Source organism: Poecile atricapillus, chromosome 2 (genome assembly GCF_030490865.1).
Source record: "Poecile atricapillus isolate bPoeAtr1 chromosome 2, bPoeAtr1.hap1, whole genome shotgun sequence".
In the NCBI taxonomy this organism is placed as follows: domain Eukaryota; kingdom Metazoa; phylum Chordata; class Aves; order Passeriformes; family Paridae; genus Poecile; species Poecile atricapillus.
Genome location: NC_081250.1, coordinates 20277224 through 20297352, shown reverse-complemented (window position 1 = coordinate 20297352; position 20129 = coordinate 20277224). Strand labels below are relative to the sequence as shown.

At 37.8% G+C, this 20129-nt stretch overlaps 1 protein-coding gene across 1 annotated transcript in view; it reads left to right on the top strand.

The window, feature by feature from the left end:
* The first annotated feature begins 446 nt into the window (after positions 1-446).
* LOC131575190 (macrophage mannose receptor 1-like) overlaps positions 447-20129 on the top strand; it is a 34711-nt gene continuing 15028 nt past the window's right edge. Inside the window, exons 1-17 of the mRNA XM_058830291.1 lie at positions 447-592; positions 2345-2740; positions 3830-4003; positions 5902-6060; positions 6841-6954; positions 8103-8249; positions 9156-9329; positions 9876-10033; positions 10436-10546; positions 11655-11770; positions 12213-12361; positions 15384-15583; positions 15868-15995; positions 16608-16695; positions 17272-17407; positions 19536-19574; positions 19681-19844. Of these exons, the coding sequence (XP_058686274.1) occupies positions 523-592; positions 2345-2740; positions 3830-4003; positions 5902-6060; positions 6841-6954; positions 8103-8249; positions 9156-9329; positions 9876-10033; positions 10436-10546; positions 11655-11770; positions 12213-12361; positions 15384-15583; positions 15868-15995; positions 16608-16695; positions 17272-17407; positions 19536-19574; positions 19681-19844 (2523 nt within the window). The 5' untranslated portion in view covers positions 447-522. The remainder of the gene's footprint in view (positions 593-2344; positions 2741-3829; positions 4004-5901; positions 6061-6840; positions 6955-8102; positions 8250-9155; positions 9330-9875; positions 10034-10435; positions 10547-11654; positions 11771-12212; positions 12362-15383; positions 15584-15867; positions 15996-16607; positions 16696-17271; positions 17408-19535; positions 19575-19680; positions 19845-20129) is intronic.

Here is a 20129-nt window from a genome sequence, read left to right as displayed (position 1 = left end):
TAAATTGTCATGTGTGGGTTAATTTTTCCTACTGAAATAGTCAAAATTTCTCACTGCAGTAAATGAAATCAATATATCTTTTGCAGCAGTGAAGACCTATCTGGTTAAGAAATTTGCATATATTTTTCTCTGAGTTTCTCATATATGTATGACATTTAAGATACATCCATTTAAAGTGCACTCCCTGATTCTTTGTCTTTGAGGGTCAGAATGGTACAATTCCACCACAGAAACAAGAGATTTAAAAATCATTCAGTGGAATGATCTTGAACTGCTCAAAATTTGCCACTTGCATTTGAATGGATGGAAACTTCACTTCCAGATGCAAAGTTTGAATTCTGTAATTATTTATAGATTTCAAAATACCACATGTGACAGGATATTTCCTTATTTAGAGCCCAGAGTTTTCTCTTTCAACTAAAAATCTCCAAAACTGAGAAGGAGCCAGAGCCAACTGGTTCTTTAAGGACCTCTGCTGCAGCAATTAATTTCAACTTATCTCTTTGTGAATAAGAAGACAGAATGAAAACCTTGACCTTTTCTACAGTATTAGTTTTCCTCTCATTTGTTCATACTGCTTTTCAGACACTCGGTGAGTCTATTTTTTCCTATCCCCTGCAAAAGTGGATGTGAAAGTGGGAATCTTTGTTGTCTTGCTGGTTTCTCAGAATCTTTAAGATTTTCACATAGCTTTACTACTCTGCATTTCATATTTGTCCTAATGGAAGTGGTCCACAGAAGTTTCCACAAGACACATACAGAGGTGTTGATTTAGTTTTAGAGGGGAATATGCAAAATAGGGTAAAGCTGGGAATTAGAGGTCAGGATTGAGTCACATATGTGAATAAGATTGACTTTTGAGTACAACTTCTTTATTGGTTATGTTTGCTACTGTAAAGTAGATGGATTTCACAGTGTGGTCCATAGTCTTTGTCTATATATGTGACTGACTCACAAAAAATGGAAAGGATAAAGGAATTAAATAGGGTGCTGCTTGTGTATCTCCAGCTTTAGCATGAGATTGTGTGGAATGAGATGGAATTTGTGGATTGATGCAAGATGTAGCAATGTGGCTGAGAAAAAGACAGTGAAAAAATAAATTAGAAATATATGAGAGTCAAGAACAGCTGTGAAATAACCACTACAGCAGTAAGAGTAAAGATGAGAGTGATACTTAAGGCTCTGAAAACTTTGTCCTCTGTTCACTACTCAACACTGGCTTGTCCTAACATCCTACACTTGTCCTAAATGTTTACTTTAGTGTGTGGAGGGGTATCTCACTGCCTCTTGTGAGTTATTCTCTCAGAGGGATATGGCAGTGATGCTGCATCTCTGTTTCCAGGTGTGAATTTGAGGCACAGAGAGCTGAAGGGCAAAACCTTGCTCCATAGGTCCTAGAATATTCCTTGTAGTCCAAATTGCAATCCCTCATGACCCAAAGCCGGTGAGAGCTGCATGCTACCTGACATTTTTAAGAGCACACAGCTATTTGCCCAAGAACTGGGAAAAATGTGTGTGTGTTACAGCACAGCTGCAGTTCTGGACAGCCCTTCCCAGCAGGGTTTACCTATCTCAGTGGATTACTACATCAGGCTGCCTATAACCCTTTGGGAGTGTTAACTATCTTGTGTGGCACTCACAATGCACAGGCATGCAGGCTCACACCTATGGTATGTATATGCTCTTCAGTGTTTGTTCTTGTGACAATGTTTATGCTTTACTGTGCATGTTGAACATACTGTGTATGTTGACTTCTTCTGATAGATGTGCTAAGGAAAGGATATTGGATATTGGATTAAGGCAAAGTAACAAGTCACCATTGCAAGGTTTTTAACTCCAAAAAAATCCCCAAATTGTAACAGAACCTTCCAGATTCCAAATTCCTTCCAAATTCCAGAGGAAAAAGAGTCACAGAAGGCTCTCTCACTAACTGTATTAAGCACAAATGCGACCCCCTGGAGATGTATGTTACAGGAGCTAAATCTATAATGCATGAAAGTGATGGCAAACTTCCAAATTTTCAGTAAAGGTCCCCTTTGGAAGTCTTGAATGAAATGTGCATTTCAGAAGAAGATAAAATTCCATTATTATGATCACATTTTTGAAGCTGTGTTAATGTAGTTTATGTCTTCTGTGTTATGTTGCCATGTATTTACTGAGCTGTACTTACTTTTCCTTCCCAGAATGAAATGTGTCTTGAAAATGCCATTTTGTCCTTGTAAAAATTTGCAGCCTCCTGACATGAGTCAGATCAGCATGGAATAAACAGCACATATTTCTCCTCACAAGCTCCCCTTCCCATGTGCTTACCCTAACCACTTATTCTGAATGTTTTATTTTACAGACAAGGAAATATTCTTAATATTCAATGAGGATACTAAGTTCTGTTTAATTGCTCAAAGTTCTGAGGCAGTCACAACAGCCACTTGCAAGAAAAACAGTGACTTACAAAAATTCAGGTGGGTCTCTGATCATCAGTTAATGAGCATGGCATTTGCACAATGCTTGGGAGTGCCCTACAAGAGAAACCAGGCTAAAATTTCTCTGTACCCATGCAACAAGAAAAGTGAATTGCAGAAATGGGAATGCAGAAATGCAGCCTTGGCAATCCAAGGGGAAGATTTATTTCTCAGTCTTGGCAAAAAAAAAGAAAATATTGTGCTGAAAACAGGATCAGAGGCAATGGATAAATGGAAGATCTATGGAACCATGGATGATTTGTGTTCTCAAAGCCATGAAGGTAAAGTTTAAAGGTTATTTTTGATGGTTTATTGTATTTATTTGTTTGCTATCAGAGGTAGGGTCTTCTGATTTCTGCCCCACTTAGCCTAATACCAGCTGTTCCCCTGAAACAATGGTGGACTAAAGAATGATTAGTTCATGTATTCAGGCCTGTACTCCTTCATCCTCGAGAAAAACAGCTGCTTAGGTTCAGACAGCATGCAGTATGTGTGAAACATGTGCATATCTTCTGTTCTTTACTTTTAAAGCAAATGTGGATGTAGGTTGTTTTAATTGTTAGTGTTAATCACTCTTCTCAGTGGTGCCCAGCAATGGCACAGAATGGGTAGAAACTGAAGCACAGGAAGTTCTGCTTGAGTAAGAGGAAGAACTTTCACCAAGCACTGGAACAGACTGTCCAGAGATGTTGTGGAGTTTCCCTCACCAGAGATATTCAGTAACTGGACACAATCCTGTGCCATGTGCTCTGGGATGGCCCTTCTTAAGCTGGGAAGTTGGATCAGATGACCCACTGTGATCCCTTCCAACCTGAACCATTCTGGGATTCTGTGACTTTGCAATCAAAGCCCTTTATTTCGCTGCATACTATTACTACTGAGATTGCATTAGTATTATTGGATGAGATGGAAAAAAAATCTGCTTTTAATACATCAGTATTAAATGTAAGGAAATAATTCCATGCATAATTACTACCTTCAGTTTCTCTATGACATTTCAGATGCCAAAAAATCCCACAACACTAAGCTACATGAAGTGGAAGTTAAGCCACGTGATAAAAAGTTAAAAAGAAAAAAGATTTTAGAAAATTGTATTTAAATATATGAAATAAAAATCACTGCAACTGTTTCATAGCTGTCTACAGCATGAAACAACTCAATTTCTAGCTGATACATTTGATGATGTACCCCGGAAGCAAAGCATAAATTACAAGACCTACCAAGAACTTCCATGAAAGACATTGCTGGTGACAGCAGTCCCCCAATTACAGTGGTGTAACACTCAAAATGCTTTCTCTACCTAGTCCTATGGAGAGGACAGGCACATATATTCACATAGCTATATTAGAACTTCTCCTTTTCCCCCTCAGATCTGTTTACACTGTTGGGAAATTCCAATGGAGCTCCGTGTGCCTTCCCCTTCCTGTTGAGTGGAAGATGGTATGCTGAGTGCACAGCTGCTGGCAGGTCAGATGGCTTCTTCTGGTGTGCAACAACACCCAACTTCGATGAGGACCACTTGTATGGGTTCTGCCCAGCTGCCAGTAAGTCCCACACGCTGACATAGACCCTATAACACAACACTGCTATGTAAATATGTCGATACTGAGATGCTGTTAATAATGCAGAAGGGAAAAACCTTGCAGTGACCTCAATTTTACTCAAAGAATATCTCTTTCATGCAATAACATCCCTGACAGAAGTAACAAATCCTGTTTGCTAAGAGCCTACAGTCAGGCTGAAGGTTCTCTGGGTGTGTCCATGAGTAGTTAAGACTCAGGAAAAAAGCAGTGTGCTTTAAATATGACTCTCTTCAGTACAGACTCACCTGAAAATTGAGATGCTATTCACAGTCTAATACTCACTGATATTTATAGATAGTATGTATATCAGTATAGACTGATAGTAGCAGTCTAACCTTTTCTACTCAAGCAAAGCCCTGTTCTATATAACAAGATTAGTCTACAGTTCATGGGAGGATGTAGTTTGTTTTTTGAGAGATATAAAATTAAAAGATTGGCTTAAAGGTTTTACTGAAATGCTAGCATCATCAGTATTTCCCTTTTAATGTTTCAGAATATATTACAAAACAATGCTATCTTAACAGCTAAAAGTAATGGTCATGGGAATGCAGGATCAAGAACACCAAAATACACGTTCATGAAGATATTAAACATTCTACCTCAAACCTAAGTTTTCAGTGCAGTACCACAGAATCAAAATCACAATTTGTCATTTTGATAGGAGCATTGCACTGGTTATGCAAGAAAACTCAGTCTCAACCAGCACCAACCACCATAATTCTGACTGATTTAGTGAAAATTATTCTCCGGGGCAATATTGTAAGCAGTAGCTTCAAAATTCCATGACATCCTCATTATATAAACTAGAAAATATGAAGTATTTTGCATTATAAAATTGTTGGGATATTATCACTAATACTTGAGTCTACAGTTAAAAAAAGAATGTTAAAATTCTCTAAATCAGAAATAAAGAAACACAATTAGAAATAGAAAACATTTCCTCTAACAAACCATTCAAGAAATTCAATGTTTTTTTCTCAACAAAAGAGAAATTTAGGGCAAGTTGTAATTACAGCTTATTTTAGCACTTGCCCAGGGGACAGTTTTGCTAACAGTGAGCTCTCAGAAGACAATTTCAACATTCCAGTTATCTAAAACACATGCAGATCACAATTACAATCTCAATTCCCTCAGCTGCTCCTTCACCAGCTCTCTTGGCCTCCTCTGGATGTGCTCCAGCACCTCAAGGTCTTTATTGTAGTCAGGGTCATGACTGAACAGAGTATTTGAGGTGTGGCCATATCAGCACCGAGCACAGAGGGACAATCACTGCCCTGTTCCTGCTGGCCATGCTGTTGCTGATACAAGCCAAGGTGCCATTGGCCTTCTTGGTCACCTGGGCACTTGCTGGCTCACGTTTGGCTGGTGATCAACCAACACCCCAAGTCTGTTTCCCCTGGACAGCTTCCCAGCTGCTCTTCCCCAAGCCTACAGCACTGTAAATGTGATTAGTGATGGCATAATTTCACAAGAAAGGTTTCACTACTGCAAATGTTTGTATTTCAGTTCTGTTCCAGCCAAGAATACACTTCAGCATAGCCTATGAACTTCTGTTCTCAAGGTAGACAATGACCAAGATAAAGTTTTGATTTATTGGCCTCTTTACAATTTTTTTTTTCTCCTGTAGTTTATAAAATTTGAAGGGGGAAAGTGCAAATAAAGGATGAAAGGCTCATCATTGATAATGTCAATGACACACCCTCTATTCTTAACAAAGGTCAAGATAGACTTGTGGGTCTGAGCCTTAATTGCTCCAAAATGTTATTTCACAAATAAGCTTGCAGCTAAATTTTGCCATAATACTTTGTATAAAATGTTTATTACAAACTCAGGTACTAAATCTCCTTTCTCTCACACAGACATTGACAGATTTTGGAATACAGATCCTTTGACAGGAACGTACTACCAGATAAACCACCAGTCAGCTCTCACATGGCACCAAGCAAGGAAGAGCTGTCAGCAACAGAATGCAGAACTATTAAGTGTCACAGAGATACATGAACAAATATATCTAAGAGGTAAACTAATAAGCAAGATTCAGTAAAAACTATTTCCAAAGGTTTTTTTGACTGATTACAGATGTTTCAATGCTTTAATCATATTACAGTGAATAGCTGATGTAAGAAAATGGTATCTATACTAATCAAAAAAAACTACAGCAAATTAGGCTTTTTATATGTGGAACTTTAGTAAGTTGTGGAATTACCATTTGAAATATTTTACACTATTATTTTATTTTAAAAAATCTAAGGATTTCCAGCCAATTAAGCAAAAGTTACCTCAAGCTCAGGAAACACCAGAAAGGTCCCATAAACAGGACTTAAAAGAAGAAACATTTTAGAAGAAAGCCATATATACAACAATTACACTATATTACATGTTCTACGATTATATTTTGTATTAATAAATCAGTATTCTTCATGTATATCTAATGAAATAGTTGTTTTGAAATTTTATACAAATTTTATACAGACTTTATAGATGAAGGTCCTCTATCAATTGCACCACAATCAAGAAAACTTATGGCAAAATTAATAATAGAAATTCAATCTTTCAATTTTCAAAGCTTATTGTTTACATTCAACTGTAGAATAGCATTAAGTTCAGATAAACTAATATGTAAAATAACCTCTATCAATTCTACAGAAAAAACCCTCTGAGTTTATTATCATTAAACACTAATTCTGTGCTGCAATTACAAATCACTAGGCAGACTTTTACCATCTTCTTCTAAACTTCGGAAATGCAGAAATTTTCCTAGCAAATCTCAATAGAATTCAATTCTTTTGGTTGCCTAGATTTGATTGACAGCAAGAGATCCTCTCTCTGGATTGGGCTTAACAGTCTGAATCTCAACACTGGCTGGCAGTGGAGTGGTGGTTTTCCCTTCAGATACTTTAACTGGGCACCAGGTAGTAATCTTTTTAAACAATTTTTGGAATTATAATCTGAGAATTATGCTTTTATTCACTAGATATAACTCATAGAACTTCAAGCAGAAGACCTAAATAACCTCATCTCCTATCAGAGGCAGATAAAGTAAAAAGCACTAGTTGAGCTGTATCATACTGGGAATGCCTTCAAGTCAGTGAAATCCTCTGTCTCTACAACGTTCACAGGGTTATCAGACCCTGCATCCTGCAAGGACTCAGCTGCCAGTGAGCATTGCTCTTGCAAAGCCTTCCTCTTCACTTCTTATGCTTTTTAACTCTTTTCCTCTCATTCAAGAGTTCATGCCATCGATATGGCATTCATATATTTGAAAGTCAATTATTGCCATGGCAACAGTTGGTTGCAGCAAACCCTGAATAAATGCAAGCATTTCAGCCTTCCCCAGCCTCAGAGGTGCCACCTGCTTTTATCTGGCACAGAAGATGATGGGAATGCCCAGAGCTGCTTAGTCTGGTGGAAGATTTTTCTACCTTCTGTTGAGCTGGCCTAATTCCTTGAGCTTTGCAGGACCAAGATGTTTGGTCTCAGGTCACTGAGCCCACACCAGGGCCCAAATCAAACCCCCAGAGCTCCTGTACCCCCACACAATGGCTATGATCATAAACTAATCTACACACTTCCAGTTCACTGCAGAATTCTGTTGTGTCTTTTGTGGGGAGAGGGGGAAAAAAGTAATTAATCACACTGTGGGCCACTCTGAGAAGAAAACACTGACCATTCCCCAGGGATAGTGGTCCTGTGGGGAAACTCTGGGGGTGTTGGTGGAAGAGGCAGGCAGAGGAGAGACAGAAATTGTGAGGGAATGTCAGGAGGTTCTGCTTGCAGCAAGGAGCAAATCTGTGTTCAAATTCCAAAGGGACATGCAGAAAGGACCACTATTCTGTAATCAAATGTGGCAGAAAGTGTTAATTATGCAACAATCATCGAAAGAAATGCTTTGATGGGTACTTCTAAATTACATTTCCTTATCTTTGGCAGAAAAATAATCGTAGTAGTGAAATCATGAGCCCATAATTGACACATGAAAAGGCTATCAGTAATTTGCTCTTTTAGCTGCTGACATAAACCCTGTGCTACATAATAATAATTTGTTTTTAATTCCATGAAGGAAGCCCTGAGCTTGAGCCTGAAAAGCTTTGTGCAGTATTAAACCCCAGAAGAGATGCTAAATGGGAAAACCAGCCATGTGAGCTGAAACTTGGATATATCTGTAAAAAGGAAAAATCCACAAAGGATCCTTTAATTCTTCCATCGGGTATGTCAAGCAAATAAAAAACTTTTGATAAAGGCATAATTTGTGTCACTAAAGTTAAATTTAATCAGTACTTAAAAAAAAAAAGAGCAAGCATTGAAATTTGTTTTTCCACTATGATGACTGGTACAGAGCAAAGCATATCGTTATTTCTTTAGTGAAATACATTTAAATATTGAAAACGTTCCTGGAGCCCAGTAACCACACAAGTATTTTTTACTTTATGTTATTATTCATAATTCCAGAGGCACTGGGTTAAGCCATGCAGTTTCATGAAAGTATTATGGTCTGCATGGACATGAAAATAGAGATGCTTCATCCTTTCTGCATTGCATTCTAGTGGAAACACTGAGGTTTGTCACAGAAGACTTGGAAAAATGGCATCAGTAGGCTCAGAGCAAATTCTTGATGGGATTGCCTGCAACCTAGAAAGATGGCAAAAATGAGCAACTTCCTTTTCCACTATACTTCTCTCTGGTTTATTTAATGACAGCTGGCATGGAAAGCCATATGTGCAGAGAATTACTTGTGCTGCCTTTCCTTTATGAAAAATAAAAAAAACCATAATTGGGTGGGGTACATTGTGTGGAAATGCTACATGTGAAATTCCAAAATATTCCTCTGGCCATATTCCTCTGAATACTTCATGCTAGTGAACCCCAGTAACAATTGGCTCCAGTCTTTTCCTCTTTTGCTTAAATTCAGTATATGCTTTCTGTCAAAGTACTCTGAGCAGCAACATACAGGCTACAATACATGAATGAGGAATGAAGTACTGCTAATTTGTTACCACTTCCTTTTCATTCTAATTTGTTAATTAGCTGATTTTCAATATAATTGTAGTTATTCTAAACTTCAGTTTGCACCATTTGAAAACTTGAAATATCTATTGATTTTGGGGGGATACAGAGCCTGTTAAATGCCCAGAAGAATGGTTGCCCTATGGAGGTCACTGTTTCATGGTTCATAGAGATCCCAAAGAATGGAGAGAAGCCCTAATTTCCTGCAATAAGAGCAATGGTAACCTGGCCAGTATCCACAACCCTGAAGAGCATGGCTTCATACTGTCTCAGCTTGGCTACAGTGAGTATTTCTACAGGGCAATGCTTGGTACAAATAGAGAGCTGTGCTATTAGAAATCCTGCAGGATTTAAATAAAATAATTCTTGCTTGTTTTTTATGAATACTTATAGGGAAGGCCGCAGATATATAGGTTATAAAAACCTTAAAGCAAAAAACCCATAAGAGGAATCATTATGGTCTTTTCATTTTCATTTTAATTCTTTTTATTTTGATTTTCATTTGTTTTTCACTGCATAAAATCACTTGAAGGAAATAACAGCTCTAGTCACTGCAGCATTTGAGTGGATTATCTGCATCAGACACCTTGTAGCTGTAGATACAGTAATGTACTTTACTGATAAAGCTGCCAAATCTAATTTCCTGCTGGTATTTTGTCTTTAACTTCTTGAAAGAAGAACATGAATTACATTTTAAAATAAAGTCCTCTGTCTTTTAATACAGATGAATTTGCATGGCAACATTGTAATTTCAGGTAATCTCCATAAAATCTTGCTCCTATGGACTGTTTCAACTTGAGTAATAACACAGATGAATTTCTGTCCTTAGGAGCTGTGGATGAGCTGTGGATTGGCCTGAACGACCTCAACACTCAAATGTACTTTGAGTGGAGTGATGGGACTCCTGTGACATATACCAAGTGGTTGCCTGGAGAACCAACCCATGAAGTCACTGGTCAAGAAGATTGTGTCATTATGGCAGGAAAGGTGAATCATTCCACATGAATCATACAGTGTAGCACTGCACTATTTGAGTTTTGGTTATACTTCTAGGGACATTTTTAATGCAACTTAACATAGCTGCTAAGTTGCATAGAATCAAAGAATGTTATCTTTATTCACTCAGACATATAATTGCTCAAAATTACATTTAAAATTAAATTCCATATGACTAGTAAATGTTCACATCTGATTGTGAGTGTGCATCTTATGCTAAGCAAACCTTAACAGTCTGGCCATGCCACTTAGCTTAACATAACCTCACCTCCAAGTTCAAATACTTGGAATCCTTTAAAAAGTACAGATATCCACATTGAAAAGAATGATAATGTTTCCAAAGTAAAAAGGTTCTGCCTCACTGCTTTTCACCTCTTCCCAAACTGCACATAGGATGGATACTGGGCAGACAGTGCCTGTGACAGGAAGTTAGGCTACATCTGCAGAAGGGACCCACTACAAGGAGTTTCTGGAACAGCAAAGACTGATCCCGCCTGCTTGAAGGTAAGAAGAAAGCATAACCAAGAATCTGTTTAGCAAAATTTCACAAACTCCTCTTGACATTGAAGCTTTTTTTTTTTTTTCTTCCCTAACAAGACTTATTCCACAACAAATTATCAGGGTGATAGTTTTCAGTACATTCCCATATAAGGAATAACAATAAGTCAGGCCTATTACCTCTCAGAACTTTCTGTGAAAGACGCTAAAGCCAATTCTGTGGTTGCCTGCACATTTGTTATATTGTTCTGCAACTATTTCTGGTTTATTGAACATGTAGTAGGGACTGGTAACAATTTCTGGACTGTGCAGCATGATTCAAGATGATGACAAATCTCACTACCGAAGCCAAATCAAAACAATAAAATCCTTTTCATAAGTGAATTTGTTTTGAGCAAGTCATTGTATCCTACTGCTTTTTTTCCTTCTTTTCCCTCTCTTTACTTTTGTATTTACTATTACTCTATATTTGGTAACCTTTCCCACAAGCCCATATGGGGAACAGAGCTGAGACACATTGTGCTCAATGGAGTTAAGCAGCAGCCAAATATTGAACACAGAGTTTATTTACCTTTCTTGGGTCCAGCAAGCAAATCTTGAAATGGCATAAAAGGGAAAAGTGGCTTGGAATTCAGCTGTAATTCTGTGGATTTTGCTCTTCAGTGTTTTCTATGTTACCTTTTCAGTCAGACTTTTTTGGTGACCAGAAGTATTAAATCAACTAATTAGTCTATTTACTGTTCGTTTAGCCTTGAAAACATAGGAAACTTGAGTCAGCATCTCCAATACAGACTACTCTTTTTGGTTCTGAGCAAAGAAGAATTTTATTCACCTGATTCTGAATGTACTCTCTCTTCTCTGTCCCTCTGACTTTTTTACCAGTAAAAAATTATCCATTATTTTCAAAAATGTGAGACTCATAGGCATTAAATTTCTTCTTTCTGCACTGAATGTTTGCTAAGCTGAATTTCCATTAGTACACTGGAATTGAAATTTATATATAAGCATGTTAGGTTATATTAAAAATATGTTAATTTATGTGTATTAATTGAAATTCAAGTACTAGAACATATGTTGTTTTTAATTTCAAGTTTATTTCATGTGCTTTTCACAGGGTTGGGAAAGACATGGTTTTTATTGCTACCTGGTTGGACATACTTCTGTAACATTTTCAGAAGCAAAGAAAACCTGTGAAAGGAGCAGTGGTTATTTAACAAGTATAGGAGACAGGTATGAAAAGAGTTTAAAAATTGTATATCTGATAAAGTAATATTGGAATTTTAAAAAATAGTTGAGAACTTTTTTGGAAAACAAATAAAAAAATAACCAACTGAAAAACCATACTAAAAAAATGCAGAAAATCCTTTTTCTGAAGAAAAAATAAATTAATAAACACAGTATGGCTTTTCTTACTAAAAATAATTTATACATCAATGCTTTCTAGTACTTTGTAAGAACAGACAACAGCAACTTCTGCTCTGTAAGGAACAGTTTTTCAGCATAGCACAGCTTCACCCCCTATTGCAGCTGGGACCCAGTTGAACAACATATTCCCCATAAGAGAAAATTTAATGGAGATTCTATTCATTCTAGCTGTTTGAGGTCTGGATGCTGAGGAGTGGAAGATGGAAGGAAAGCTTGGCTTAGTCCTATCTGACTCCTGTCATTTCAGATATGAGCAAGCCTACCTGACCAGCCTCATTGGTCTGAGCTCTGAGAAGTATTTTTGGATTGGTCTCTCAGACATGGAAGAGCAAGGGATTTTCAAGTGGGTGACTGGTGAAGGTGTTCTGTACACAAACTGGAATGCAGCAATGCCTGGTACTCTACTGATGCTGAATGATTTTTGCCTTTTTCTATTTATATATTCTCTGTATTCTTTACTTGCATATCTGTAGCTTATTAGTAGTATTAGTGGTATTAGTAGTTAGTCCCAGTACTTTCCCCTACCTTTTCCCTAACCAGAAGGACAAAACATATTCCAGAGCTCCGAGCCTCAGGGGGTACAAGACCTCTATCCTATCTTGGTTCTTTCTGGGAACCAAGGCTTAAAAACAGCGCTTCAAGACATATTTTCATAAAAAAGTTTAGTTTCCACCTGAAGGGGAAAGGTGTTCATAAATCCATGTGCCCAGATGGGATCCATCCCAGGGTGATGAGGGAGCTGGCAGATGAGCTTGTGAAACCACTCTCCACCATTTACCAGCAGTCCTGGCTTACTGGTGAGGTTCCAGATGACTGGAAGCTGGCCAATGTGACACCCATTCACAAAAAGGGTGGGAAGGAGGATCCTGGTAATTACAGGCCAGTCAGTCTGACCTCAGCACCTGGTAAGGTTATGGAGCAGTTTATATTGAGTGTCATCACACAGCACACACAGGATGGCCAGGACATCAGACCCAGCCAGCATGGGTTTAGGAGGGGTAGGTTGTGTCTGACCAACCTGATCTCCTTTTATGACCAGGTGACCAACCTGGTTGATGCAGGAAAGGCTGTGATGTGTCTATTTGGAGTTCAGCAAGGCCTTTGACACTGTCTCCCACAGCATTCCCTGGAAAAGCTGGCAGCCTTGGCTTGGACATGAGCACTCTTTGCTGGGTTAGGAACTGGAAGGATGGCCCAGAGAGTGGTTGTGCTGCATCCAGCTGGCAGCCAGTCACCAGTGGTGGCCCTCAGGTGTCTGTGCTGTTCTGTTCAATATTTTTACTGATGACACGGATGAGGGAATTGAGTCTTTCATTAGTAAATTTGCAGACAACACTAATGTGGATGCATGTGTCGATCTGTTGTAAGGGAGGATGGCTCTGCAGAGAGACCTGGAATGGTTGGATGGATGGAAAGAGTCCAATGGGATGAAGTTTAATAAGTCTTGCATTTTGGCTACAATAACCTCTGCAATGTTACAAGCTGGGGATGGTGTGGCTGAACAGTGCCCAGGCAGAAAGGGACATGGGGGTGCTGGTGACAGCTGGCTGGACATGAGCCAGCAGTGTGCCCTGGTGGCTAAAAAGGCCAATGGCCTCCTGGCCTGGATCAGGAATAGTGTGGCCAGCAGGAGCAGGGGCATCATTCTTCCCCTGTGCTCAGCACTGGTGAAGCCACACCTGGAGTTCTGTGTCCAGTTCTGGGCCCCTCAGTTCAGGAAGGACATTGAGATGCTTGAGTGTGTCCAGAGGAGGCAACGAGGCTGGTGAGGGGCTGGGAACACAAACCCTGTGAGGAACAACTGGGGTTGTTTAGCCTGGAGAAAAGGAGACTCTGAGGTGACCTCATCACTCTCTACAACTTCCTGAAAAGTGGGGGTTGGTTCCTTCCTCCAGGCAGCACTGACAGAACAAGAGGACACTTGTTCTGTCACAGAACACACAGTCTTAAGCTGCACCAAGGGAAATATAGGTTGGATATTAGGAAAAGTTTTACAGAAGGGGTGATAGAGTATTGGAATGGTCTGCCAGGGGAGGTGGTGGAGTCACCATCCCTGGATGTGTTTACATAAAGATTGGATGTGGCACTCAGTGCCATGGTCCAGTTGAGGTGCTAGGGCATGGGTTGGACTCAATGATCTTAAAGGTCTCTTCCAGCCTAGTGATTCTGTGATACTGTGGTTCAGAGAGAGTTGAACTGGGGGAAATTACCTCACCTCTTACATCTCTAATTGATGTTTTTTGTCAATTCTGCTAATTGGCTAAACTTATAAAACTGTATTCACCCTGCAGTGGGGTGGGAATCTTGTGGGCATGTTCCATATCTTCCCCTGGAGGCCTCCAATAAAGACCAGCCTTTATATTACCTCCTCTATCAATATTATCTTGAAAGTGTGTTGTTTCATTTCTAGGTTCTTTAAAGTATCACTACCACTGGATTAAGTCTATTCTACTAAGGAACTCTCTGTTTTCCCTAATTCTAAACTGTTTTCCAATTTTGATAAATCCATGGTGACACATATGAACATTCTGCCTTTGAAACTGAAGTGCCTTTGATACACGTACTTGGCATCAGTGAGGCTGCAAATTGAATCTTGGGTTCAGCTTTAGGCCCCTCACTACAAGAAAAATACAGAGATGCTGCAGCGTGTCCAGAGAAGGTCAACAAAGCTGGTGAAGAGTCTGAAACATGAGTCTAAGGAGGAGAGGCTGAGGGAGCTAGGGTTGTTTAGCCTGAAGGAAAAGAGGTTCAGAGGAAACTTTATCACTCTCTACAACTGCCTGAAAGGAGGTTGTAATGAAGTGAAGATCAGTCTCTTCTCCCAAGTAACAAGTAATAGAGGAAGAGGAAATATCCTCAAGGTGCATCAGGAGAGCTTTAGACTGGATACCAGGAAAGGTTTCTTCACAGAAGGGATGCTCAGGCCTTGGAACAGGCTGCCCAGGGAAGTGGTTGAGTCACCATACTTGAAGGTATTTACAAGATGTGAGGATGTGTAGATGTGGCACTGATGGGCCTGGTGGTGCTGTATTAATGGCTGGACTCTACAATCGTACAGATCTTTTCCAACATAAATTATTCTATGATTTTTCTATGACGCTATGAAAATATTTATTTTCTGATTTTTCATTGTTTCCAAAAGCAAAATCAAACTGAGTGGGAAGGATGCCTTGGTGATGGGCAACCAAAGCCTTGCCATGAGTGGCAGAGGAAAAAGGCAGAGGTGTTTATGCACTCAAAGGGAAGGGACAATGATGACGGACTTGCTGGTTTTCTCTTTTCACAAAGCTCCTCCTCTGAGTGGACACTACACTTTATTACTTCAAATTGTCTTTTCTAAATTAATTACATGAGCCATAAAAATGTCAAAAGAGCCTCTTTAAAACACATTCCAACTTCCTTTTTTTATCTCACAAAGGGAAGGAAGCTGGTTGTGTTGCCCTTAGAACTGGAACTGCAGCTGGACTATGGGACGTTAAGAACTGTGATGTAAAGGCAAAATTTCTCTGCAAAAAATTAGCTGAAAAAGTCACTGTTCCTGTTGCTTCTGAAACCATTTCTGATTCAAAATGTCCCTTGGGTTGGGATACAAGCAATAACATGAGTTCATGCTTCAGAGTAAGTATTGGTTTTTGCCATAATCCTACCTGGGAAACAGGAGAGCACCAATTAGATGGGTAATCTAAACACCACAAATAGTACAGTGTAGCAAGCTTTTACACAACTGTTCAAATATCACTGCAGTTTTCATTCTATCAGTGATAAGTAAGGTTATCCAATTACTTTTGAATCCATATTACAATGGATAATTGTAATGGAAGGTTTACTTATATTTTCTTATGCTAGGTGGCTGGATTTATTTTTAGCACACTGAAAACACAGTGTTCTACCTGCATCTACAGGGTTTTGTGAGAGAAGAAGACCAAAAGAAAACATGGTTTGAAGCCCGAGATTTCTGCAGAGAAATAGGAGGAGACCTGGCTGCCATTAGAAATGAAGAAGAACAAACGGTCATAGAAAACTTAATAAAGTAAGAACTGTCTAATAATTGAAATTTTGGTGTAACAACACATGATGCAGTAATAAATAAGAATAATCTTGTTTAGCTCCTGAGAGAATTATAACTCTATCTGGTTTTCACCATAACAATAAGAAAAATAACTGAGAAAATATCTCATATGAGTAATATGTTTTCAAAGAATTTTTTGGAGCTCCTAAAATGTGTCAAAATATGCAAACATTTTAAATTCAGATAAAAACCAACACAACAACATTTCTTGAATGCCTCTCCACAGGCCTAATTCTAAGTTTGTTTAGTGGATCATTTTGAAACCAAATTTTGTCTTCCGGTGTCCCTGAAAATTTTGTTTCTGAGAAAAAAACCCAATATAATTACAACATCAATGTAGGAAAACAATGTGCTGCATTTTCAATATAGCCATTTGCAAAGCAGGAAATTTTAAGGTGTGAACTTCATGTACTTGCCAATGGAAGTTTTCTGACCAGCACTACTTTTTATTTTTAAAATTTCTGCATTTGAAGTGTTCAATAAGTGTCAAAGTTATTGTCCAATGTGACTTTTAAAATTAAGCAGAGCTAACAACATATATCCTCTTCCACTATACATTTTTTCACACTCTAGAAAGAAATCCCCATCATTTCAGCCTTTCTGGATAGGTTTGCACTGTTTGGATCCTGATGGAGGGCTTTTCTGGAGTGATGGTTCTCCGGTGAGTGTTTCACCATGCCAGTTTCTTTCTGTTCTGACATTTTTTTCTGTTGGAGAAGTTTCCATGACTGGTGTGTATGAAAGCTGTGTAAGAATTTCCAAAAATGTCTATTTTGCAACTGGGTAACTCTGAATCATTATTCTTCATACTGGATTGGAAAAAACAAAAGAGGCCAATAAACCCTGAGGTTATACCATTACAAAAATGATAAGACAAAGGACTACTTTCAGCTACAGAAATGATTATCCAAGTCACAAAGATATAAGAATGGTCTCTCCCAGTTTTTGTTAGTCTCTGGTGATAAATTGCCATGTTATTTTTTCCTGTTCTTTATAATCTCATTTGGTTCCAGTTTTTGTGGGACTGCTACAGTCTGTTAGATGCTGCATAAACTCAGAGCCTTTCTTTCCTCTTGCAGGGTGTTAGTAGTTACTTTAATAGCTCACATTGGCATCACAGCCAGAGGAAGAGGAAAAGGAGTGGCTGGAAACTTTTGCTCTATTTCTTATTCCTTACAGAGTACAGTTTTTTCCCCTGTAGATGAAAATAAAAACTACAGGTGTGTTTTCTCTGTAGGTGAATTATAAAGCAAACCATGATTTGTATGATCCTGCATTTCAAGATTGCGGAGCAATCAAAGAAGGCCGTTTTTCATCATGGATTAAGGAGCACTGTGAATACAGTCATAACTGGATTTGTGAAATAAAGAAAGGTAGGTTACTTTTTACTCTAAACTCACCTTAGGAAGAAATTCAAGCTGAATCCACTCTATTGTAACAGGAAGCTCTACAAGTTACATACTGGTAGCAAGTGTTGTTGATTTCACAGGAATTTTGCAAACAGAAAAGTAGGTCAAGACATATAAATACCTTTGGAATACAAGATTTCAGCTGTTAACAATAAACTTTGTGTTTCATTAGAAAAAGTATATTCCAGGTAAGCTTTACAAAATTACACTTCTTTATGTAATGATATAGTAATAGAAAATATGATGAAAACAATCTCAAGAGCTTACTTTGCTATATTCACTGCTCTGCACAAGAGCAGATTTTTGTCAAAACAGAAGTTCTGACTGAGGGAAGAAGAGAGGACTACCATTTGAAAAAAAGAAAAAAAAAAGAAAAATATTATTTTTAATTCATATCCTTTGTGAACTGAAACTTCACTCCTCTGCTCAGATGTTGGTACACAACAACAAAGTAGTCACCTACGCTAAATTAAACAACACTGCCAGCATCACAGAATCAGTCTTTTTGTAAGATGACAGGTAACAACAAGCCTGTAACAACAGGCCTGCTGCAACAAAAAGATGGTAATGAAAACTTCAAAATACTTAATACTTTAAGACAGGGTCACATCTTCCTCTCATACTCATAGAAAAATCTTCTTTACTTCTGTTTTTTTCTCAGCTACTGCTGGGAAAAATATTCAGTGAAATTAGAGAGGACTCAATTATAACTATGTGTTGGGATACATATTTTACTTCCCACAGTAACCACAATATTCCTTTGGTGGCTCCCTGGGCTCCCTCACACTAGTTTCAATGGCTACTTTTCTAAAAAACACAATTTCTGTGCTGCTGAATTATTCAAAACAATTTTCTAACCAAGGCGCATAGTCTCAGTTTCTCATACTTAAAGTAATAGTCATAGCCCTATATCTTAGAAAGATGTTGTGAAGATATTTTTCCTGGTGAGTTCCTTTGTGAGTTTTCACCTGCATAATCACCACAGCTAAAAATCTTTAGCAGAAGTGTCAGTAGTAGCTGTTTACTGTTAATTAGTGGTAGCATATGAATGGCAGAAATTACAGCCTGAAGAAATTGCTATCATTAGTCAGCAGTGCATAATGGTGTGTTGAAAGATGCTGAAATAGACAGAATGCTTCATTCTTCCAGAGCAGATATATTAGAGCTTTTTCTTCTAAATCTTGCAACCGTTTTCTTTTTAAGCTTGTAACCCATCATAAAATAGATTATTTTTAAAAGTTAACATATTTCTTTTTTTAACCCAAGCACATGTTCTCACACTTAGTAAAATGTAACTACACATACAGCAACACAAACATTGCAATAAATTCCTGTGCGGGAAAAAAAAAAACATAGAATCACAGAATGGTTTGAGTTGGAAAGGACCTTAAAGTTTTAGTTCCAACCCCCAACCTTTGACCAGGTTGCTCAAAGCACCATTCAGTTGGCCTTGAGATTATAAAGGTGACATTTTTTTCACATTTTTGTAGCTCATGGCCTTGCATGTTTAGAGAAACATTGCTCCAATATCACACTCCATGTGATGCGGAAATCTTTTGTTTACATTATTTTTCAAAATGTGGTCATGTAATTCTTCCCAAAGCAGCTACACAGAAAAAAAAGTTTAACAAACAAATCAATACTAAAAAAATGTTAAATATAAATTATAAAAATAAATAATAAATATATGTAAAAAAGCAAAACTATGTTTAGTATTTGAATTTCTTTTTCAAATACAAGACAATGTCTATAAAGAATTCTTCAAAATCTACCAACACTGGAGTATTTTCTCTATTAAGTGCTCTTTCAGAAACAAGTATTCATTCAGACTAACTTCAGCCATCCAATTCAGGTAATATTCAAGATGTGCTTATCAAAAAATCTACCAAGACATAGGCCTGTAATGCATCTTTTATACCCTGAACATCCACTTTTAACTTTGCACCAGAGATACTATATAAATATATTTTACATTGAATATATAAAATGTGAAAAGTTAATAGACATAAAAATAATTTCCACTGAACACTTATACTGGTTCAATGATTAGGAAATATTTTACGTCATCTTTTTTTATCGCATTTCATTACAGGGACACCCTTGAAACCAGAACCTCTGGGCCCTTCTACCAGTAAGCTTCTGTTTATTTTCACTTACCTAAAGGGTGGTGGAATGTAGCACCACCAGCTTTGCATAAGAACTGAGGAGAATTCAGAGATTTCTCTTCTGTATTGCAGCATATGAAATCACAGAAGATGGATGGATTGTAAAAGGAGACAAACAATATTTTTTCAGCCAAGAAAAGACCTCTATGGAGAAAGCCAGAACGTTCTGCAAAAACAATCATGGAAATCTTGCTACTATTGGAAATAATAGTGAAAGAAAATTTTTGTGGAAATACGTAAGGAGAAATTTTGTTATGTTATACACTGTATGGCTATATACCCTTTGTACATATTCTCCTCTTGTGAAGTACAGAAGAATGTGTTTGTTGCATAATATTACCACTTTTACCAATTATTACTACTACTAAAATTTTATTAGGATTAGGTTTAAATATTCTATGAAAAAATATTTATTCTGCTAAATGAATCTTCACTTTAGGAAATAAAACATGTTAAAGAATTTACTGTTTGTAAAATTGAACTGAATGGAGTTCTGAGCAAATACCTACCGTGCAATGAAC